Source organism: Coffea eugenioides, chromosome 11 (genome assembly GCF_003713205.1).
Source record: "Coffea eugenioides isolate CCC68of chromosome 11, Ceug_1.0, whole genome shotgun sequence".
Classification (NCBI taxonomy): Eukaryota; Viridiplantae; Streptophyta; class Magnoliopsida; order Gentianales; family Rubiaceae; genus Coffea; species Coffea eugenioides.
In genome coordinates this window covers 19,063,746-19,088,176 of record NC_040045.1, presented here as the reverse complement: position 1 = coordinate 19,088,176, position 24,431 = coordinate 19,063,746, and the positions used below count along the sequence as shown (strand labels likewise).

Genomic DNA, 24,431 nt, shown 5'->3' with positions numbered 1-24,431 from the left:
TAATACTCAACTCCTCAAAAGATGCAGTGCCGTAACCCGTTTTTATACTTGTTAGATTGAAGCAAAACTTCACGTCTACACTTTTACACGAGCATGGAAGACATGGGAAAGACCTCAGCTGGTGGCAATGTGAGATGCGAAAATACCTCAGCAGGGGAAAGACATCTGCTTCTGCTTCACCTACTGTTGACCGCACTTGGTCTGCACCTTTCCACTCTACCAAATTCTTCATTCCTTTTACACAGAGTTCTTCAAGGGCAGGAAAGAATTTTCGCCTTCTAGTGCTGCTCCCTGATGCTCGTGATCTGCCCTCCTCCTCCTCCTCATCTTTAGTAGTAATACCGTAGAATTCATCTCCAATAAATCGAATGTTGTCCAGTCTTGTCAAATAGAGATATTTGAGGGATGGCAGTTGTCCTAATGAGGGGAGTTCACTGCATCTCTTGCAATATTCTATCCGCAACTTCACCAATTTTGACAAATTGATAAGCCATTGTGGAAATTTATTACCCATAAAATAATAAATTTTCAACCCTTGCAAATTTGGGTGAGGTTGGAGACCTTCCAACACATCCTCCTCACGGTTATCGCTTTCCCGATCTCCGCTCTCCCATCTAAACGCCAAGTAAGACAGATCTGGCTTTTCGAACAATTTTGCTTGTTTAACTGCTTCTTTGCCCTTCACTAGTCCAAGATTTCTTATACTCAACGATCCTTTCAGATATTTCAAGGTCCCAAGCTCTTCGATACCACATCCCCTTTTTTGACTTACATTAAAGAACTCTAGAGTTTGAAGACAAGTCAATCGTCCCATCTGCACCGGCATTTTCAATTCTGCACCACCATGATAGTAGTTTAGATGTCGCAAGCTGATCAAATCGCTCATCCGTTTTGGAAAACCTCCTTCAAGTTCACCATCTCTCATAGTTAGTGTCTGCAAATTATATAACTTGCAAAGAGATTCCGGCAAACTTGTGATTCCAGAAGATGAAATGTCGAGCAACCGCAAATGTAGTAGTTTGCCAATGGAGATCGGTAGAGACTCGACATCATATCCAGACAATCTGAGAACATTCAAGCACTTGAATCTTAAAAGCATGTTCATGTCAGTAGATATGCCACCCTCTACATGGAGAAATAACGTGCGAATTGATGCTGGTATTGTCCTTATGGTATTTTCTTCCAAACCTTTAGAAGAGTCCAATGCAAGGTAGCGATCCTGATTGCTGCTTTCTGGATTAAGAATTGATTTTGCAAAATCATGCACGAGATCGTGCATTTTATAGTATGACTCTTGGACTTTTTCCAGCAGGGAACTTTGTAACAAAATCCTCAAATACTTGCCTCCTCTTTCCTCCATCATTCTTGTGTTTTCCCGATCTGGTAGAACAAAACCTTTAGCAACCCAGTGCTGAATTAGTTCATCTTCTCCTAATTCAGTGTCCTGGGGAAAAATCGAGCAATATGCAAAACATTTCTTAACTGATGGAGATGATAAATGATCAAAGCTCACCTTAAGTATTTGATTAATTTGGCTTTGATATTCATTCAAAAGACTCTCCTGCACAATGGAGTGCCACTTCTCTCTTCTGTTGGTATGCAACAAGCCACCAATCAAACTTGCCGCCAAGGGTAGGCCATCGCATCTCCTTAAAATTTGCTCCTTCAGTGCTTCCAATTCTTCTGGTACTTCTTCCCCTGCACTCATCACCTTTCCTTTTATGATGGACCAGCACTCATCACCTGATAGCTTTCCTAAGAAATAAGGACGATCATTCATTTGCAAATGTCTAGGCACAGCATTAGCCACATATTCTAGACGAGTAGTGAGAAGACACCAGCTTCCTTTGGTTTCGTTGAGTCCCATCAAAGTGTTGAAATAGTCATCCCACGATCCTTGTTCATGATCCCACACATCATCAAGAACAAGGAAATATCTTTGTCCCTTGAGCTTTCCTCGAACTTCTTGAACTATGGCTTCCCTACCATCCACTTCAACCTTTGTTTTTGTCAACGATTCTAAAATGAGTTTGAACAGCCCCACTGTATCAATTTTTCTAGCCACACAAACCCAACTCTTTATGCCAAAATTCTCATCAATTTTTGGATTGTTGTAGACTGATTTAGCAAGAGTTGTCTTTCCCAAACCTCCCGGGCCTGTTATGGGAATAACAGAAAGAACCTTTTCAGATGGGCTCGATAACATGTCCACAATCTTTGACTCGTCGCCGGATCTTCCTACAACGTTCGGAACAACAATAGAGTCGGTCTGTCTGGCACCAGCGGCATCAGCAGGGGGTGCAGCTTCAATTTGGTTGGTCAATCCCAAGCGACCGGCTCCCTGGTTGATCCTTTCTAGGTTGGTGTTGATGTCCCGGATCCTTGAAGCCAAGCTGGAACTAAAGCCAATTGCATTAAAGAAGGAGAAGAAGAAGCATACCTTCTTCTTCATTGGTTGATTTCGGTACTTCACCTCCCGACGAAGATTGTCGTAATGGAGCTCGTCCAGCACATTATCAGCTTTAAAAACCTCATCCTCTAGCTCCTTGAGCCAACCTCGCACCCCTTGGCTATGCATTTTCCCGTCAGCATCAGCCAGGAAACCTTGGATCGTTGCAGCAGTTTTGCTTAGTCTCTCCAACTCTGCTTTCACCCCGAGAACCATACCAATGCGGTCCGCGGCAATGGAAATGACTGTCCCCAAGACGACCTTAACAGTAGCACTGATAGCAGCGTCAGCCATTGTTTCTTGCTTGGAATTGGAACTAGGATCGAAAAGTTTTCTGATATCAGAGATGGAAGGAATGTTTCAGCAACAATTGGCAGAAATCAGAATAGAAGCCAGTCAGAACAAGAGAGAGATGATTAAACGATTCCAGTTGGTTGATGTGTGAGATTCAGATTAGTATAATTGCGATTAATCAAATTGTGTGGGGTCACCTCAAAATAATTTTAGCGCAATATGACTTAGTCACTGGTGGGGCGCTTAATTGTGGAAGAAATTAAACCACTGTGGTCGGATGAAAAGAAAATTGGAACTCAATCGGAGTAGGTGGTGAAACTTCTATCAGACCGTTCCTCAATTAGGGAATTAAGGTAGCGAAAATTAATGGGAACAAAAAGTTTATATAGCAAATCAATAAACAAAAACAGACCCCTCTTTTTAAACCACTTAATTTGCTTAGTGTCTAGCGGATGGTCACCTTAGTGTCTTGATAGTGAGGCTTGTGATCTCAAATTACTTGTTTTCGTTAAATAATGAAATCTTGAGATTCTTTGTCCAAGTTGTAGAACTGTTGATAATTAAATCTTTTAAATTTTCCGCAACCTTGAATTTTTAGTCCGCAACCTTGAAAATAATTTTATCGTAAAAGTATGCAAAACTCAAAAGAGTTAACTCATTAAAGGCTCACAAGTCACAACTGGAGACCTAGATCTGAAGTGCCGCCCTCATTAATCAATTTATTCTATTTTATCTCTCTTGTTAATTTATTCCTCGAAAATGCGTCTTCCTACTTTGCAGTTTTCGTCTTCTCTCTTTTTTTTCTTATTGTTTATTTGTTATTTACACTGCAAGGAATCTTCTGGATTACTTACGTAACTAAGACAAATCTTCTTGACCACTTGAGCAATTAAGACAGGGAACAAACAGATTAGAATGGATGAGGACTTCTTCATTTCGTCAAGCAACTTCTTGATTGCTTATGTAATTAGGAAACAAATTGAGAAATGGAATTATTTTAATTTAGTCGACTTTTTTTTTGATAAAGAATCATAATTTCATTAAAATATGTACTAATGGCAGAAGTTATATCATCAGACATATACAGATATCAAAGAACATATATCTAAAGAATAGATACTACAGATGTGAAGAACAACAGATAAAAATTACACTATAAAAGTTCAAAAATATATTTTAAAAATGAGATAAAATAATTATAAACCCACAAATGTCTGTGCATGCTTCTAATCGCGAGATCTACCAATTAACTACTTTAAGTTCAGATATTATGATGAGATATGTTGAATAGATTAAAGAAATTCTAGATCTGATCGATAATCAAAATTTGAAAAAATTTTCAGATGTAATAAAAGAAAAATATAAAAAAAACTACCACCTTTGATGGGTCAATGGTGGAGCTATGGGTGCAAATGACTCGAGCCGATCGCGAGTGGCTCGAGTCCGAACTCGACTCGAGTTCGACCTAATCAAATCGAACTCGAGCTCGAATTCGATATTAAAAATACTAAGTTCGTTTCGATATCAAAAATATTAAGTTCGTTAACTCGCAAGCTAGCTCGAACTTGATTATATATATATATATTTTTATTTTTATTTTAATAGTAAAATTACATATATATCCTTAATATTTTATTATTTATTAAGAAAAATTATTATTTTATTCAATTTTAGAAAAATAGTAATTTTTTTATTTTTTTACTCGAGCTTTACATTTTGAGCTCGTCGAGCTCGAGTTTCATAAATCTAGGTTGAAGTATGGCTTGATTAGACTAAAACTCTACTCGGCTCAATTCATTTGCACCCATAGACGGAGCCCTTTAGTCATTTAAAATAAATCTAAAAGAGGTGGTAGGACTTCTAGGACTTGATTTCTCTCCAGTGAATTCTCTCTTCATTTCTCACAATATACATTTTAATGCATGACATGTGTCTTAATTTATTATCAAGGATTAGAATTAGTTAAACTTAAAATGATCTTATTCTTTTCTAGTAAATGGAGGCACATGTCATCTATCCAAATGTACATTGTGGGAAATGGAGAGACAATTCACTGGAGAGGATCCAAATCCAAGACTTCTATAGCATGCGATGGGAGAGAGCCCATCCCGTTGCCGCTCTAGTCTACCTTGTATATAAGCATAGGGTCTAGGTCCTCACAATTTGTATTTCGTAAAATTTCGCACAAAGTTGACTTTAGTATAAATTAGTAGGATTTCAGTATGAATTAGGTTCAGTTTAATATAAATCAGGTGTAGTTCAGTGTATGTTAATTTGTTATTATTTGGTGTAAATCAGGTACACTTTGTTATAAATCGATTATTATCATTTAGTGTAAGATAAGGAGAATTTGGTATAAATTGAGACTAATTTGTTAATTTACTCCAACTTGTGCGAAATGGAACCTGTGAAACCCAATTTCCGTATATAAGAAGAAAGGGGGATATAGTTCTTTGCCTCCTTTCTTGTCACATGACTTTCTAATAGTTTCACAAGTGACATGATTCTAATATTTCTTACCCCTTGAATATCTTTTTTTTTTTTGTCCCTTTGTTCATGCCAAGCTAAACAAGTTTGGCCCTTATGTTGTCCTTTTTGAGGCGAACGAGTTTTGTACCTATTATATAAGAAGATATGGGAGTTTACTGTATCACACCAATTTTTTAACACGTGGCACAACTCTCCTTTGAGAAACGTTGTGATTTTTTCCGCTTTTTTATTTTCTCACTTCTACCTTGATGGGTAAAGGCTGAAGATCTACTATATGGGTCAAGACCGAAGATTTTCACTAGAGGTCATTTTGTTTAATCATATGGACTTCTACTGCTTTTATGTACTATTGTCTAGTCTATAACTATAGTATCAAATTTTACAAATTAATGAAAAACTTTTAGTCCTTGGATATTGATTAATTATGTTTCATTAATAGCTCACCCAACACTTATATTTAAACAGCTCCTTTATATGACTGATTAATGTCTCTTTTCTTCTTGTGCTATAAATCATTTCTCAAAGTTGCATAGAAAATCAGCTTTCTTTCTTCCCAATTGTACTTAACTGTGCACTTGCTTTATTGCCTTCCTTCATTAACCTCAAGATTAGTGATGGATTTGATAGATTCTTTTTTACCTACTTCCCTTAATTATAATATGATTCTTCACTTTCGCTTAAGAGAAATTGGAGATTCAATTGACTACTTTTGATTTAATTACAATTAAAGCTATGTTGCTATTGAATTAGTAGTACATTCATAGTTTATTTACTCTCTCTCCATTTTTTTATATCATCATGTCACGTAATATAGGCTCAAAATTCTTTGTCCAAATCACAATAATTAGGAGCTAATTTATTTCTTATAAAATCCGTGGAGGGGGAGGTGGCCAATTTCATAGATGGAATTTTTCTTTATAGCAAAATTTAATTGTTTTGATACTTAATTTTTTTCCTATATTTCTATTTATTATATACCAAAAAAATATGTTGCTATATGTTCAATTAAGCTATTAGCGGACTCGGGCTGTGCAAGACACAGCCAAGGTACCTTTAGTTTTAAAAATACATGATACTAGTTTTGGTCAATGGCTTGTGACACTGACGGCCTTTACTAGTACTCCGGTGTATAGTATGTTCTAGGCATGAACTGTTTTAGATATTACCTGATCATAAAACAAATAAAAGTGTGATTGTACTCTAAATAAATAAATAAATAAAATTGTGACTTATCAGGCTACGCTATTTTATCTATCCAGATTAATTTAATTAATCAACTTGCTCGCATATTCGTAATAAGATGTCCGGTGCCTACTTCCTGGAAAATGCATCTTCATAATTTGCTTTTTTTTTTTTCACTACTTATCATTACTTTACATAATGAAGATTCTTCTTTATTACTATGGTAACTAAGGCGGCTAGACATTAAGAAGGAAATGACAAATTGATTGCGACTTCTTTATCTCGTGAAGCAAGTACTTCTTGGTTACTTCAGTAATTAAGATACCAACTGAGAATGAATTATGTAAATCTTGCTGGCAAACTTCAACCAAGCTTAAGAGTTTCCATATACTTATTTAGTGACTTTATTGGACTCAATCTTTTATCAATTTCCGTATTTAGTAATGGGTAATTTAGTGGCTTATTACTTAATTATGTATTTTTTTCTTATTCTACAAATTTGGTTGTAGGTTTTGAATTTTTTTTTACGACAAGGATAACATTTTTATAACCTAATCTATCCTAATTTAGGAGGAAGGGAGCCTAAAGAGGCTGTATTAAGGAGCTGGTAGGTATAAAAATTTGAGTAACATTTTTTTAACCTAATCTATCCTAATTTAAGAGGAAGGGACCCTAAAGAGGCTGTATTAAAGGACTAGTAGGTATAAAAACCTGACTAAATCAAAGAAGTATTTTGACATCTCTTTTGAATTTTTTTCACTACAGGTAAATTTCAAAATCCCAACCTACAATCCAAAATCCCTTTTGGTTGGCCACTGAGTCAAAGCTCAGTGGTTGGTTGTAGGTTTTGAATGAGACATTAGTTAGAACTTCTTTTTTATGTTCCCTAGACAAGTGTCCTCCTTCACTTGTCTACCCTGGTTGCTTGCCATGTGATTACCATTGAATTTCAATACTCATTGGGTAATGGTGCTTGTTCTTTGCTTGAAGCATCTTCCCGTGTAATTAAGAAATAAAGAAATGAAAGTGTTTTTCTGATTGATCATTTTTAATCTCAATTATTAGTTAATCCACTTTATTAATTATAAAAGAAGCATTTTTTTCGTAAAAAATGTTAGGTTCACAAATAGAGAATTGTATCTCACATTAGTTCTAGAAATGGAAAAAAAAAAGCACTTAATATGTAAAAGTCAGAACTTAACAATTGTATAAGCCAGTGACTTCAATTACCACTAGATTTATACGTTGCTTAACAAAATAAGCAAACCTCAACAAAGAATGGTGGTATAGCAGATTAAGGGACTGTAAGCAGTGTGATAACCGCACATGACACTTAGCTCTTAAATTCTAAATTAGCATACTTTAATCCTTTAATTATAGCATGATTCTTAATTTAGTCTTTAAACTTTAAATTCTGTCTCTAAGTTCTAAATTGAGACGCTTTAATTGAATGTGCTTAACTGTATAAAGAATCTATATGCCATTATTCAGAACTACAAGTTAAATGATAGTTGACACTCGAAAACTCATCCACCAGTCTTCCACTTTCTGTATTAAAATTGACCCTATCCTCATTTAACCAATCGGTATCTATGATTATATTGGCCAGAGTAGTTAAAAAGCATCCCTCAAGATTATGTAATCTAGAAATATGGCTAAGTACGGTTTTAATGTGTCAACCGGTTGTAATATTTGTTACAAGTTTTGGTTCGCAAACAAATATATGTTGCATGATTTGATAAAGAGTAGGTGTATGAAAGCTTAGACGAAAGTCTTGTCGCCGTAGGGGCTGTTTTTTCTTTTCCCTCAACCTTCTCTATCCCCTATCTCTACCCTTAACCTTCTCTCTACTCTTCTTCCTCCATAGGAGGGAGATCAATGGTGTTGGTCATTAATCGTTTAGATAGAATGGTTATTTAGAAAATTCTATCTAATGCTACTAATTTTTCTTTGTCGGATTTTTAAAATTCTACATAATACTTGTTGTGAGACTAATTGGTGTTGTCAATGCTGGCGGCCTTTAGTTGTTTAAAAATTCTATCTAGTAGTGGGTAGGGCTAAAAACTTTAATAGTAGAAAGATTGCGTTTTAAGGTGATTAAGAAGTATTATGGTTTGGTTCCTTTTTCATTCGTAGATTCAATGATGTTGAAAAAAGCAAACTTATCTTTGGAATTGGATGATGTAAGATCTTTTCCTCGCAGATGCACCCTCTTGATTAAGGCAATAATTTAGAGGAATTTCTTCTTTTATGATGTAGGACACATTTTTTTATTATCTTTTTATTTTTTTTATTAAGTAGGTAAGATATGGTTTAGATATTTCTTGGTCAAGAAAGCAACACCCAAAAAAATAAAAATAAAAAAGAGATGATGTATCACTTTACTTTTTTTTTTTTTCAAAATTTTCTAGTTTAAATGAGTCATCTTGATAAGCATCTGTCATGATCAAAGCACAGTGGCTACTTCCTCCAAATTGCATCTTCTTGCTTTTTTTTTTTTCTTTTTTTTTTTTATAATTGTTTTCTTATTGTTACTTTATTATTTGCATTTACAAATCATCTTCTAGATTACTGAAGGAACTGAGACAAGAAACAAAGAAATGGGCTGTGACATTTTCATCTCATCAAGCAACTTCTTAATTATTATTATTACTATTATAGTAATTAGGATGAAAAATAAAGAAGTGAGGATAGCTTCTCATCGACTATCAGTTAATTATTCACTTAATCATTTATTTGTACCACAGCTATTGGATGCTTTTTGCTTGAATTCCCTTCACTTTGCTGCAATTTTAGTAATTCAAAAAATTCCATTTAATAGTACCACACTAAGATGAATCCGTGATGCTAGTTTTCATCTATGGCTGGTTTTAGATCGATGGCAAATGTGATACTAATTAGTTTTGCTTTACTTCCTTTTTCACCTCTTCTACCTATTTCCAACCCAACACAACATATAACCAAAGTACAAGCCAACCCAAAACATCACCAAACATCCAAAACTTTAACGATTATCCCTCAATCAAGAAATCACCCAAACTACCACATATATAAGGACCTCTACCAAAAGGTCCACTCGAAACCAAAGCTTAGCAGCTTAGCTTACATCTAAACCCAAAACCAAATCAAATCAAATAAAGAAAACTCAAAAGATGCAAGAGTTACCTTGATTAAGAGATAAAGGAAGATCTCCTAGCTCTTGCGAAGCACTTACTTGAGCTTGATTTCCCAAGTGTGATCGTTTGTGAGAGAATGAAAAGAACGAACCAAGCAAGGGTTTTTGCTAGGAGAAATGGAAGAAGAAAAGATCGAGAAAATTTCAATTCGGTAAAATGAGGAATAATATGATTTCCCACTAACTCTTTTATACTCCCACCAAACTAAAAAGAAAATTTCTTTCTTTCTTTTGCACTCCAAGCTTCAAGTTTCCATCACTTCCATGTCAGCCCCCCAAGTCCTCAAGTAGCAGTGACTAGTGGTAGGCAGTACTTGTTTTTTATGCTCTCTAGGAATAAAATTATTAACAGTAGAAAAGTGCTCTCCTTCACTCTCCTTCACCTTTGCTTGAGGCATCTTCTCGTGCAATTTAAAAATAAAGAAATGAAAGTGGTTGTCTGATTGCTCATTTTTTTCAAGGCCAAAAACCAAAAAAAAAAAAAAAGAGAGAAAAAGTAGGGACTTATTCTGGATCTGTGGCAAATGTGAAAACTGCTATAGAGGCCAAGAACAAAGAATAATAAAGTGTCCATCTACCAATGCCAGTGGACAGATTGGAAGGCCCGCAGCAACTTCCTCCAAATCATAATTTGCGTCTCTTTATTTTTGAATTTGTTATTATTTACACCAGAAAGCATCTTCTTGATTCCATCGACAAACAGTAATTAAGAAATGAAATAATGAAGTGAAAATGGCTAATGACATCTTCAGACCAATTTTTTAGTCAATTATTCGTGTGGAAATCGCTTGATTAATTAAGGCATTAATATAGAGGCAATGCTTTCTTCTCACGTACTTAAAGAATAAAGAAATGAAAGTGGTTGATCATTTTGTCATGTCATTAATTAGTCAACGAATAGCAATTTTAAGGCCTTGTTTGAAAAGGAATTTTTCATCAAAAATTTTTACGTTTTCTATGAACGCATTTTTCAAACATCTTTTTATCTTATATATATTAAATTATTACAGTATATTTTTTACAAAAATTTCAAAAAGTTACAATACAAACACGATCTAAGAGTGCTAAGTGATAAACTTCAAGAGAAGTTTTTGAAATTATCTCTAGGAACTACCGCAGACTTGTATGGCGTTAAATTTACCCCACTTTCAGCCCCAGAAAAATCATGATCATGGGGTCATGGACGTGCTCCATAGCAAGAAATAAAGGTACAACGGTAGATTTGTTATTGTTTTTGGGGTCAGGAACCACATGACTTGAGCCACTCTCGTTCAGAAAACCATCTGCCACTACACTAATGGCACATAATTCAGAACTAAGGCCTTAAGTTCCCCAAAGTTTTTCTTTGTTTATACACAAACAAGGTCTGCCAAACTCCCAATCATATCAGGTGTTATTTTTTTCTTTTCAAAAGCAAGTCAACAAACTAATGGAGAATAATACACAAATTCATGGTTTTCTGTTCCTACAACTTTCTTTTGATAACAATCCAACCTTCACAATTGCGTTGTAGGATTTGAAACATAGCCAGACAAAACATGCTGAAAAGCTAGCGTGAATCAAGAGGGCTAGGATTTAAAGAAGCATAATGGAGAAGCTCCTGATTTTTCTCCAGTGTAGCCATGTACTCTTCTTTCATGGTCACCAATGCTTCAATCCCATCACCAGATTTTGTTTCGATCAGATGAGCAATATTTCCCAATCCGTGTAAATCTCTGTTTCCACGCGCAATGCATGTCCATATGGGCTTTCCCCATCCAAAATCAGCCTCATAAAATCCAGTCTTGCGGATGCTGCTGATATAGATACATTCAGCCATACTATTAGGGTCATAGAACACTTCATGGAAATCTTTTAAGGCTCCCATCAGCTTCTGAATCCCATTCTCACCATTTATAGATTCAACAAAATCAGCGTTCATTGTACCAATGGAATTTGAGATCTTGTTTATCAGCAATTCCAGCTCTAGCTTAGGATTGTCACAACATTTAGCACGAGCCAACCAAACGATATTTCCTAGTGAATGAGGTGATAAAGGGGGCGAAACTTTTGTCCTCAGATTCACCGGGATAAACAAAACAGACCTTACTTTCCAAGCTGCTATGGCAGATTTCCATAGAAGTCCCATAACAGCCTTGGCTGAACTTGATTTCGCGGAAGATGTTGATGTAGCTGCCTTGGATTTAAGAGCAGCCAAGGCCGAGCTATCGAACACAAATCTGCTTGTAGCATATTTAGGCTCGTTCTTTTGTGGTTTGGAGACCACAGGAGGTGAATCTTGGTACATATCCAAAATAGGAGGAAATAAGGAAGATGAAATAAAACTTGGATTTATTTGTACAGTTGATTCGCGTGCTGTAGCTGCCCAAGATTGCATAAATGTAGAAACTGAGAGACCATCAAAAATCTTGTGGGAAGCACTCAAGCAAATGGCAATACCACCACAGTAAAAAATGTTTACTTGAACCATGATAGGATAACTTTTTGACAATAATTCCGTGGAATCTGGATGAAATGGACATAGCTGATTCATGAACTCATTTTCAGGTTTCCTCAGAAAATCTAACAGTCCAATATTGGTTTGAGTTTCGACGTAGTAAACTCAATCATCATTACACTCAATATGCAAATTATTTTTGATTTTTCCTGCTAGTGGATAGAAGGGTACTAAGGTTTTTGATAGTGATTCCTTTAGACATCGACTTCTTTGGGAAATAACATCGTTGAGATAAGTGCCTCGTTGTTTTCTTGGGAAGAAAAAGAACAATATATTTGTATAAGAGTCACGAGTAAGCTGATTGACACTCAAATGAATGCTGCAGGGACATGTTTAGAAGAATTTTTAGCCATTACAAAAGAGGATAAAATTATCATAAAATTAAAATTTTAAATTTAATGGAAAAATAAACTTTATTGTTTGTTTTTCATAGTTAAGATCAGCTCGTCTGGGGCTGTTTAATTAGCAATTCTGCTTTTGAGTAATAATTTTCAAATTATAGTATTATACTAGTACGTTGTAGTAAATGAATTACTCCCCTATAAATTGAGAAAGTCTAATTTTCCTGCCAATGACAATAAAAAGAAAGCAATATGAATAAGAGTATTATCAAATTCACGAATAATTATTGCTTTTGGACTAGAAAAACATAATTAGCTAGAGTTTCAATAACTTCACGTTATTGTGATGAATTTTTGGGACTTTTAGAACTATTCCATAATATCATAAACAAGAACAAAACTCAAAACATGAAATTTTTGCTATGTCATTACCGTGAAATGATGAAAGGTCCTCTCTACTAATTCTAGTGCAAAATGTACTTTTGAGCATACCAAAAAAGAAAATGTATATTTTCCTATCTACAATTACATGTGTCTCGAAGTTGAAACCCTTTAATTCAAGAACTTCTCCTCATGGACACTTTTTAAAAAATATTCCTATAATCACAGCCTAAAATTGACACTCATTTAGTTTTAGCAAAGGAGTTTCTTCTGTCCTTTCTAGTTATTTTTGTTTTCTTTTTTGTTTTCCCTATTTGTCTTTCCCCTTGTCTATAATAAAAAGAAATTAAAAAAACTTCACTCCAATAGTCATGGACAACCAACAAAAAAAAAAAATAGTCAATACTAAGTATTCTAAAGAGTAATGAAAAGAATTTTGAGTCAAAATTGTTACTTCTAACGTCCTATGAAAATTGTGTTTTGCGATTTGTGCTTTTTTTTTTCCCTTTCCCCCAATGGCAGGAAGATTGTGGTCCAATACCATGATGATTTGGGTTCAAAGAAGGTTATAGATCTTGACACTACCGAGCTATTAGCGTAGGTTCAGTTATTGACCCTATAGCATTAAAATTTCAGCATATCAATTTAAAAATAAACATTTCAGCATTACTGTCCTCAGCATAACTTAAAAATCATTCTTAGAAACAATATCTATAATTTGGTTTATGTAATTAAATAAAAAAGAAAAGCACTCGTTTAATGTATAAATCATTCTCATAAACAATTGTCATATTGGTTAGTACATAATTAAACAAATTTTAAAATATCTAAAGAAAATCAGTCAAAACCGGTGGTTTTCGGTTCGAACTCAAGACTTTTATGATAGAAAAGCAATATAGTAACCATTACATCATCACACCTTATTAGCCTTTTTTGATAACTTATTTATATAAAGCAAACATCCATCTTTCTTTTCTCCATTTTTCTTACAAAATTTCATTCTCTTATGACGCTTTCTTTTTAATTTTCAACTCTCTCTTTCTCTCTCTTCTCTTTTCTTTTGTCACTCCCTTTTTAATCAAATCTCTTTAGTTTTAATTTATTGATTTTTTTCCCATCTTTTAATTTTGTTTTTGTCCATTAAATTGAAAAAAGTTAAAAAAAATTATTTTTCTTTAACCCTAAAGACTAATTATTTAATGCCACAACTACTCACTTTTATCTCATTTTTTTTCTTATCAAGTTTGCATTTCTATTTTTGATTCTTTTGGCTTCTGTCAAACTCCAAACTTTCTTTTTTTAAATTGCAATCTTTAAATCCCAAAAACGTAAATTAAAATTTAAGTTCACAATGTCTAAATTCTCATAGACGCGAATTTTGTATAATTTTAAAATATTGTGGTATTTTTGGGTTGGATTTAAGATTATTTTTTGGTAGACATAATTGAAATTGAGATGAAATTTATTTGTTTCAACTTATAATTTAAAATTTTATTTTTGAAAATCCAAGTTATTCAAAAATAGTAAACTTTTCATCATATAAAGTTTTAAATTAGTCCATAGCATATCTGATTTTGTGCATAAATATATATATATATATATATTTATATAAATTATTTTTTAAAAAATTCATTGAACTAGGATTGAACCGGTCTGACCGGTTGAATCTTGATTCGAACACTTCACCGGTTCAATTAACGGTCCGAGTTTTAAAACATTAGTTTTAAAACTACATGATACTAGTTTTGGTCAATGGCTTGTGATGCTGACGGCCTTTCGTCTTTTTTTTTTTTTCATGCTGACGGCCTTTAGTTAATTTAAGAAATTCCGTTTACTAGTACTCCACTATGTCAAATGGACAGCGACTTCTTCATCTCGTGAAGCAAGTACTTCTTGGTTACTTCAGTAATTAAGAAACTAACTGAGAATGAATTATGTAAATCTTGTCGGTAAACTAAAACCAAGCTTAAGAGTTTCCATCTACTTGTCTAGTGATTTTATTGGACTCAATCTTTTATCAATTTTCGTATTTAGTAATGGGTAATTTAGTGGCTTATTACTTATTTCTTATTCTACAAATTTGGTTGTAGGTTTTGAATAAGACATTAGTTTGAACTTCTTTTTTATGTCCTGTAGAAAAGTGTCCTCCGTCACTCTTCTGCCCTGGTGACTTGCCATGTGATTACCATTGACTTTCAATACTCACCGGGTAACAGAGCTTCTTCTTTGCTTGAAGCATCTTCAAGAAATAAAGAAAGAAAGAAATGAAAGTAGTTTTCTGATTGATCATTTTTTAATCTCAATTATTAGTTAATCCTCTTTATTAATTATAAAAGGTGCTTTTTTTCCGTAAAAAAATGTTAGGTTTATAAATAGAGAATTGTATCTCACATTAGTTTCAGAAATGGCAAAAAAAAAAGGTCACTTAATATGTAAGGGCTAGAGCTTAACAATTTAAATTTTTGTGTCAAGATGGGATTTTTGACTTATGTATTGGGCCTTTTTAATGGGTTCTTTTGGATTTTTCCTCTAACAATTGAAATTAGAGTTTTTTTTGTTACGAGTTTGAACTACTCATTAACAAGTGAATTCTTGGACAAGTGAAGGCTTAAATTTTCTTCATAATACAGATCAAATAACGTTTTTCCACAGCAATTGGGTGCACTTCGCTGGAACTTGCTTAGTTTTATCTTGTTTTTCCAAAAAAAAAAAAAAAAAGACTATCTCTGATCTCTGCATTCGAATGAAATTACAATTGTGTGAGTCAGTGACTTCAATTACCACTTGATTTATATGTTGCTCAATAAAATAAGCAAACCTCAACAAAGAGCGGTGGTATACCAGATTAAGGGCCTGGAAGCAGTGTGATAACCGCACATGACACTTCGGTTCACTACAAAAAATTATTTCTTTCGTGACAAATTTTTCATGACAACCAACCTATTCGTCAGAAAAATCATACCTTTTATGACAATCCGTTAGGCAAATATCCTTCAAAAGACACTGCTACTTCAAACATGTTTTTCTATTTATTTCATCGTCTAAAGTTACTTTGCCCACGTCAATTCGTCGGGAAAAGTTTTCGTTCTACCTCCATTTTTTCCCACCAGTTTTTTTCCTCTTTGGACCAAAAAGAAACCGGGAAACAAAGAAACACTTTTCCCATATCTTTTACTTTTGGAACAACAACGACAAAGAAACACTTCTCCAAATCTGTGACTTGCCTTCATCTCCAACAACAAAGAACAACAACGAACTCCGAACTTGTCTTCATCTTTTTAAACAAGAGAGAAAACACGATGGTCTAAGGTGATGTAAAAATCAAATAATCCTTTAATTTTGTCTGGAATCAGTTCGCTTTCTCCAAATCCCCCTTCAATTTTGTCCGTAATTGGCTCCTTTTTTTATTTTTATAGTGGGTATTTTATTCATCTCTCCCTTTCTCTGTTCGTCAAAACCTAGGAAGATGCTTCAGTTCTTGTGCCCGGGGATATAATCAGTATAAAATTTGGTGATATCATTCCTGCTGATGTTCGCTTGCTTGACGGAGATTGAGGTAATGATTCATCTTCTTTTTCGGATCAATTGAGGTAATGATTCATCTTCTTTTTCTTTTTTTCCTCTTTATTTTTCATATGGGGCTTATCATCTTGCTGACCGATTCTAGATCGTTGTTCTTTCTTGGCATTTTATTCAGCTGGGAATTGCCTGAAACCGACTGATTTAGATAAAAGGCTTGGACTTTTTCTTTTCCGCCAAAATATAAGAGAATTTAGGGCTTTATATTGGTTTTCATCGACTCAGAGGCACACGATTGTTCCTTTATCAATTTCTTGGGTACGTCAACGCTTGATCATGGATCTGAAATCTAATGCTGATTGGGATTTGATTTCTTTTTTTTTTTTAAATACTTCTATTGTCAACTTTCTTATCGGTAATTCGGGTTTTGGACCTATGTTCTGGTTTTCTGACTGATATTGAATTTTTGGATTCCTTGTGCTATTGAAACAGTGGCAAGGAATTTTTCGTTTCACGGCTGATTTTGAGTGAGAGGATTGCGGAACATTTTTAACCTCAAAAGTATTTCTATTTTTTACCTGATGAAGGCCAAGAAATTTGTTCAAGTATTGCAATTTTGAAAATTTGAAAATTATCAACGTAGTGAAAATGTCAAATTTAGGTGGTGTTTTTGGTATAGTCTCCTTTCTGAATACGGTTTGATAAGTTGTATATGCAAAATTCTGGAATTTGTTATGTCCTTTACACGGATAAGAAGCTCGGAAGTTTTAATTCTTTTGTTGTATGCTACATTTTGGTTTCTTGATGTTGGTTCTCCAAAATTCAGCTTTCCCTGATTTTATTTACTCTGATTGGGCATTGCTGTTTTCAGGTTTTTAAGGAGCAAGCGTCTGGAAAATCTTGCCTCGTGAGTTCATGCAGCAATGCGAGCATATGATAGATATGATGTATGAAAGCTCACCTTGACTTCCTTCACATTTCTTTTGCTTTAATGGATGTGTGTAGCATGTTCAATGAAGTTTTATTAATGCAGGATTATGAAGATTTAGACGAGTATGAGGAGGATGGTGATGAGCAAGAAGAGAAAGATGCTGGTGAAGATGAATATGAAGAGGAAGAAGATCCTAAGCCCGCCAAGGAGGTGTTGAATTATCTTGAACTGAGGCAACAATTAAAAGAAGAGAAAAGAAAGAAGTTGAAGAAGGAATTGGGAACTGCTAATGGCAGTTCTCGTGAGAAAAAAAATGTGATCTCAAAGGATATGTAAGTACTATATTTCTGGGAATGGAAGTTTTGATACTCGCTATAACATCTAACATTAATAGCAGACTATAATGATACAATGTTACTTACCACTGGATTTCCAATCCTACTTAAACAGGAAAATTTGCAAATTGGTGCAGAATGTGGAGACAATCCATCGTTTTAAAATTTTTCTCTTACATTGACTATAGAAATAAATGTAGGCATGATATAATTTTGCTGGAATGCATTTATTCTCTGATTTCAAGAATTAGAGCTTTAAATAACAATGAACAGAATTGGCAAAATAAGATACGTATGTGTCCAATTACATATTGGAGTTTTTCCACTGCAAAGTTAGGATGTCTACCAATTGTTGCAGTGTATCTGATTTAGTCGCCATAGGTTCCTTGTTGCTACTACTTTATTTACTGAGACTGAAGTACTGTGTTGGAAACTATGCAAAACGACTGAAATGCAAGAAATTGGTGCAATTCTGAACTTGACGAATGCTGGGATCCTACAGTTTATTATTGTTGATCTTTGCTTAGCATTTAATTACTAATAAATTATAATTGATCAATGTATTTCTTGACACCTACTGTAATTGCTCGACGGATATCATTCATAGTTATTACTGCTATAAAGATTAGACACGAGAATTTGAGAATAAAGAAATTCAAATGCTATTGATGTGGCATTATCTTCAAAATTTGTAGTTGATTATGCATTAGATGTACCATAGAATGATTTTTCATAATCTATTCGACAAACTAGATATGGGCACATGGTCCATAACATGGCGCAACATATTGATTATATCAACACTGCTGTGTACATATATATTCTTGTACAAGTTAATGCATTGCTTGTACTCATGATTAGGTGGTCCTAAGCAATTTGTAGTGATCATCCATGCATCATAACAAAAATACATTTTTGCATGCCATTCTATTATTTCTCTGATTTCAGATTTTTCTTGGTTTTATTGTACAGGTTTGGGATGAACTTGTGGATTGCTTTTGGCTCATACTGAAGAACTCCTCTATTTTGATATCATTCATCTCTAGTATTTTGTTGACCATGGAATTGAAGTCCATCTTTTGGTTTTACCATATGTTAGGCATATGGCAGTTATCTAGGGAGAAATAGCAATATTTATATTGGTTTCAAATCGTGGAATGGGATGATATGTAAATATTTGACATGGTTAACTTTTGTGGTTTGACATATTATGATTGCCTACTAATGATAATTTGTGAAGTTTTGGTTGATATTTTGCTTGCATACTTTTATATTTTGATTGGATGGAGTGTCTAAATATATAGATGATATGGTCACTTTGTTGGCACTAAAATTGCTGGCTTAAAAGGGATGCAGTTGTCGTCAGGAAAATGACGTTGTATTGTCACTAGAGTTTCTCGACAAGTTTCAATGCATGACTATTCTTTCTGGGAATGAAAATATAGTGACAAAGTTTAGGGTCTTTCCCGACAAAGGTTCATCAAGAATATGAGATCTTTCCCTGACGACCAAATCATCACTATTATCTTTCCTGATGATGCGTCACAGAAAATGAAACTTTTCTTGACGAAAATTTCAATAGTTGTCAGGAAAGTCTTTTGCCGACGGCGTATAGGTGACCAATCTTCTCTGACGACATTGGTGTCACGAAAACTTTTCCTGACAAAATACGGTCCTTTTCCTGACAAAAATTGTTGTCACTAGAAATCTTTTTTTTTGTAGTGGTTCTTAAATTCTAAATTAGGATACTTTAATCTTGATTCTTAATTTAGTCTCTAAACTCTAAATTTAAAAACCACATATACAAGGATCTCTACCAAAAGGTCCACTCGAAACCAAAGCTTAGCTTACATCTATACCCAAAACCTAATCAAATCAAATAAAGAAAACTTAAAAGATGCAGGAGTTACCTTGATTAAGAGATAGAGGAAGGTCTCCTAGCTCTTGAGAAGCACTTGCTTGAGCTTGATTTTCCCAAGTGTGATCGTTTGTGAGAGAATGAAAAGAACGAAGAAAGCAAGGGTTTTTGCTAGGAGAAATGGAAGAAGAAAAGATCGAGAAAATTTCAATTCGGTAAAATGACGAATAATGTTTTCCCGCTAACTCTTTTATAATCCCACCAATCTAATTTTTTCTTTCTTTCTTTTGCACTCCAAGCTTCAAGTTTCCACCACTTCCATGTCAACCCCCCAAAAGTTCCCAACTCCACCTCCCAAGTCCTCAAGGAGAAGTGACTAGTGGTAGGCAGTACTTCTTTTTTTTGTTCTCTAGGAATAAAATTAGCTGTGAAGAAAAGGTGTGAACTATTATAATACAACATGGCTTGGGCGCAATAAACCAAAGCAAGTCACTACGACACACTATAAATTACGAGCACCTCTCCTTACAAAAGAAGACAAGAGGGAAAACAAGGGCTGGGTGGGTCAGCAGATAGATCGTGGAGAAGGTTGGTTTAAGAGGGTTCTCCACTTGCAATATTGAATGATGATAGCTTTCAATTGTCAAATTGGATGTAATTATGGAAGTGGAAATCTTCAGCTTCCCTATTGCCAGGTTAAAATAACAAGAAGGTTCTCTTGGTCACATCAATTCTTTAATGTGTTTTATCTACAAAAAACAATGAAATTGGATGTTGTCTGCATCAGTTTTTTCTAGCGGCATCTTTAATTTCATCCCCTTCTCTCCTCTCCTTCAACCCCCCAACCCCTTACTTCGGAAGTGTAAATCAGAAACTGAAAATTTATTTAGATTAATATTGTAGTACCTTCGGTAATATAATATATGTGTGATAAAAAAATTACGAGAAAATAAAATCACCTTGACTAAAACAAGATTAGGTAATGCCCGATCAAAACAACAAAGGCTAAATATAGAAAGAGCAGTGAATGAGAAGGTTTGAAGTCATGCATATGCGATAAAATAGCTTACTTAAACGCAGCAAATATTTGAATGAATATGAAACGTTTAATACTAGTAGGTTGTAATGAAGATCCTCCTGTTAAACATCAAGTGGACGTCGACATTATTACAAGCCTGAAACATTCAATAGATGGCCAACTTGAAAGTCAAACTGCGACATCAACATGGGCGCTACCAATTTACTACTGTTAAATACAAGTTTGCTGTGGTTAATAGCATTCAAATAAGTTGTACCCCGAAAGAAACCAAATCTTGAAACTGTTTAACTCACATATACTAATGCATGAAACTGTTACTGCAATCAAGAACCTGTTTAGGATAGCTGACTTTATGGAAAAGTTAAAAGTTAGGTACTAAGGTGAAAGGCACCGATCAAGTGGTCAAATTGAGTTCATGCACCATTTTAGGTAAGTTCTTACAACAGTTTTTGCAAGAAAAAAGAAAGAAAAATAGTACTAGCTTTTTTTTAATTTTATGAATTTCTTCTTTTTCTTTTTTAGAATAATGAGCCATTATCATGAAATTGGATTTGTTAAAACAGAAGCAGCGGAATGGAAGAACAAATAAGAACAAGCAAGAACAAATTTGGAGGAAATCAGATTTTTATTAGGGTTTGGAATATATCAGATATTTTGTACAGAATGGATATAAGGTATATATATATAACCAAATAATCAAAATGGATTGGACCCAAAAATTAGGCCCAAAAAATCGAGACCCAAACTAAAACAGATACGATATCTAATATATACCGTAAGCTTCGCTCCTGAACAGCTCAGTGGAGGTCAAAAATCTGATTCAAGACATTTCAACAGGATTTGATACAGGCAGAATAGCGAATGACTCAAGACTAGGAGAATGGACATTTTGTTTGCACGCCCTCGTGTTAGGTTGTTCACTGCAAATGATTTAGAGAAGTACAATATAATTACATATGGACAACCCTAGTGGCTTGCCGTGTGATTACATATGGACTTTAAATGCTTATCGGGCAATGTTGTTTCTTCTTTGCTTGAAGCATCTTCTCGTGTCATTAAAAAATAAAGAAATGAAAGTGGTTGTCTCATTGCTCATTTTTTTTCAAGGCCAAAAACCAAAAAAAAAAAAAAAAACAGAGAGAAAAAGTAGGAACTTATTCTGGATCGGTGGCAAATGTCAAAACTGCTATAGTGGCCAAGAACAAAGAATAATAAAGTGTCCATCTACGAATGCGAGTAGACAGATTGGACGCCCTGCAACAACTTCCTCGAAATTGCATAATTTGCTTCTCTTTACTTTTGAATTTGTTATTATATACACCAGAAACCGTCTTCTTCATTCCATCAATAAACAATAATTAAGAAATGAAACAAAGAAGTGATAATGGCTAATGACTTCTTCACATCAATTTTTTAGTCAATTATTCGTGTGCAAATTGCTTGGCCCTTAAATCGTTGTTGTTGCTTGGCATCTTAAAATTTTATAGGAACTGCTAGCGTCCTTGTTTACTCGTCTAACGCAATTTGGCTTGTCAAGTGATCACAGATTGGCTTCTTCCATGCAAAGGCACCATGATTAAGGCATTAATATAGTGGTAATGCTTTCTTCTCAAGTACTTAAAGAATAAAGAAATGAAAGTGGTTGATCATTTCGTCATCTCATTAATTAACTAGCATGAATTCGGTTAACTAGTCAACGAATAGCAATTTTTCGTTTTGGTACTGTATCTTTCAATACGAAAGCACAGTTTACAGTAGTGTATGGTAATCCCTGTAGATAACTTTACCATATTATTATTTTTTCGATTATCAAATAAATCTCATAAGATGGTGTGTTTTGGTGTTCAGATATTTGGAATTACAAATTAAAGATAACATCTATTTTCTAATTTGGGTTTTCGAATTGAAGGATGCAACGTTTCAGCCACAAATATCAAAAGGAAAAAAAAAATTGTATAGAAGAAGCTCAAAATAAAAGCATTGCGCCAAACTCAAAGGGGTGAGTACATGTTTTAGACATTGCCAGGATAATGTATAAAACTGTATTTAATCAGTTTATTCTTTTTCATTTTTTTTATTACCTCCCAAGCTTCCCCACAGCCCTCTCACGCTGAACTGCCTAACCCAGACTTTGATCGCTAAATCTAAATAATAGAAAGAACGGTAAGGTCCTTTCTTAATCACTCCATCGGGCCAACCACAGTGGTTTGATCCTTTTCATCTCTCTATATTAATTTAGTCCTCTTGGCCAAGTCTACATCGGCATTAGATCCTTGGTGGCTAGTTCCTTGAAAATGTATATCTTAATTCGCTTTTTTTTTTCTTTTCGTTAATCTGTTATTGTTAATTAAGTGATTGAGACAAGAAACGAAGAAATGAGAGGGGGTCAGGACTTCGTCATTTCATCAGACAACTTCTTGATTACTTTAGCGGGTGTAGAAAAGTTTGCAAAATTAATTGAAGAGATAAGGAAAGAATTTATTCCGCATGATTCGTGCTGAGTGGGAAATTGTCAATGTTTTTAAGTGCCTGGTAGTCTGGAGTTAAATTTTGAAGAGTCAAAAGAGGGCTTTGTTATGTGTTTACTATTTTGTTCTTTGTTCAATTTTCGGATGTAACTTTCTCGGATCAGTGCTTCTCACAGACCGCCATAAAGACTCGTTGGATAGATTGGATTCCCCGTAATTGCTTCCTTTGCAGTTCTCAACCTTTTTCAGTGGCGTTACTGGACGAATTGGACGCCCGGTGGTTATTTCCTCCAAACACTACAAGAAATTTGGTCATTTGTGACAACATTCTCTGTAACAAGAGAGAAACTTGTCACAATTGAAAACTTTACTGACGACTTTTAATGTCGTCATACTTGATCATGGGTTTACTCATCAACAATGACAACACGGAATAAGTCGTCGCAATATGGATGGCGCGCAACTAGCCGATATGGCGGGAGATCACTATTGTGACGACTGAAAAATAGGTTGTCACTGAAATTGGTCCTACAGTGATAACTTAAAATATCGTCACAATATGGTTGTTAGTTCTAAATTAGTGACAACAATTAGTCGTCACTGTCCAAAGTATTTATTCCCAATTCACTTTCACTAATTCTACTATGTCACCCTAATTTTTTCAGTATGGCTCATATGTTGTAAATAAATTTTGTTAATTCTACTATGACACCCTAACTTTTACATTTTAATCCCATATACCACCTTAATTTTTTCAATATGGCCCATATGTTGTAAATAAATTTTATTAATTCTATTATATGACACCCTAACTATTACATTTTAGCCCCATATGCCACCCTAATTTTTTTTATATGGCCCATATGCTGTAAATAAATTTAATTAATTATGTTATGACACCCGAACTTTTATATTTTAGCCCCGTATGTGGTAAACTAATATCATTAATTCTACCATGACACCTTATCTTTTGTAATTTAGCCTCGTATGTGATAAATCGATTTTATTAATTCTATTATGACACCCTATGCTTTACGCTTTAGGTTGTATTTATCATTGGCAAAATGAGGAAGGTATTGTAAAAAAAAACCTATTTTTTAATTATTCCAAACTTAGCGAATACCGTATTACAAAGTTAAAAAAATATAATGAATTCATTATCTAGTTCTCTTGACTGCATATGGGAAATTACTGATTAACATAGTGTGAAAATAATGGCAACGAATAATAAAATTTAATATGAAATTAAGTAAAAATCTTGACAATTGCATGACTGGAGTTTGTTATGTATTACAATTTACAATAATCAAATTGTTTATGGTTTATGAATCAGTACTTGTATCAAATAGATTTAGTGTTTCATGCATGTATTAGTAAACCATTTTGGTTATTTGATCAACTAAATAGATTGTTTGGTCTTGTCAGACTACAATTCGTGCATAATTGATAAAATTATTAAATTGATACAAAAA

General features: G+C 34.1%; 3 protein-coding genes across 9 annotated transcripts; 1 reads left to right on the top strand and 2 right to left on the bottom strand.

The window, feature by feature from the left end:
• Positions 1-14: 14 nt before the first annotated feature.
• LOC113752029 (putative disease resistance protein RGA3) lies at positions 15-2,946 on the bottom strand. The gene is made up of 2 exons (XM_027296171.1): positions 147-2,946; positions 15-75 (listed from the first exon to the last, which is right to left on the bottom strand). Exons 1-2 carry the CDS (start codon positions 2,741-2,743, stop codon positions 15-17), a joined length of 2,658 nt encoding a protein of 885 aa, XP_027151972.1. The 5' UTR covers positions 2,744-2,946.
• Positions 2,947-11,139: 8,193 nt separating this feature from the next.
• LOC113752027 (salutaridinol 7-O-acetyltransferase-like) lies at positions 11,140-12,187 on the bottom strand. The gene has a single exon (XM_027296170.1). It carries the CDS (start codon positions 12,121-12,123, stop codon positions 11,140-11,142), a length of 984 nt encoding a protein of 327 aa, XP_027151971.1. The 5' UTR covers positions 12,124-12,187.
• Positions 12,188-15,969: 3,782 nt separating this feature from the next.
• On the top strand, positions 15,970-18,825 carry LOC113754100 (46 kDa FK506-binding nuclear protein-like). Of its 7 annotated transcripts, none has more exons than XM_027298437.1 (6): positions 15,970-16,118; positions 16,272-16,365; positions 16,507-16,543; positions 17,200-17,275; positions 17,362-17,591; positions 18,567-18,825. In XM_027298437.1, the coding sequence occupies exons 4-6, from the start codon at positions 17,252-17,254 to the stop codon at positions 18,604-18,606; spliced, it is 294 nt and encodes a 97-aa protein (XP_027154238.1). In that variant the 5' UTR covers positions 15,970-16,118; positions 16,272-16,365; positions 16,507-16,543; positions 17,200-17,251; the 3' UTR covers positions 18,607-18,825. The 7 variants fall into 7 exon arrangements, with proteins under 7 accessions (XP_027154238.1, XP_027154237.1, XP_027154239.1 ...); XM_027298436.1 differs by having other exon boundaries at positions 16,272-16,399; XM_027298438.1 differs by lacking the exon at positions 16,507-16,543 and having other exon boundaries at positions 15,971-16,118; positions 16,285-16,365.
• The last annotated feature ends 5,606 nt before the right edge of the window (positions 18,826-24,431 follow it).

Coding starts and splice junctions, on each gene's coding strand:
- LOC113752029 (XM_027296171.1), bottom strand. CDS start 2,743: ATGGCTGACGCTGCTATCAGTGCTACTGTTAAGGTCGTCTTGGGGACA. Junction 76..146: donor GATGTCTTTCCCCTGCTGAG/GTATTTTCGCAT, acceptor GTAAAAGTGTAG/ACGTGAAGTTTTGCTTCAAT.
- LOC113752027 (XM_027296170.1), bottom strand. CDS start 12,123: ATGAATCAGCTATGTCCATTTCATCCAGATTCCACGGAATTATTGTCA.
- LOC113754100 (XM_027298437.1), top strand. CDS start 17,252: ATGCGAGCATATGATAGATATGAT. Junction 17,276..17,361: donor GAGCATATGATAGATATGAT/GTATGAAAGCTC, acceptor TTATTAATGCAG/GATTATGAAGATTTAGACGA. Junction 17,592..18,566: donor AATGTGATCTCAAAGGATAT/GTAAGTACTATA, acceptor TTTATTGTACAG/GTTTGGGATGAACTTGTGGA.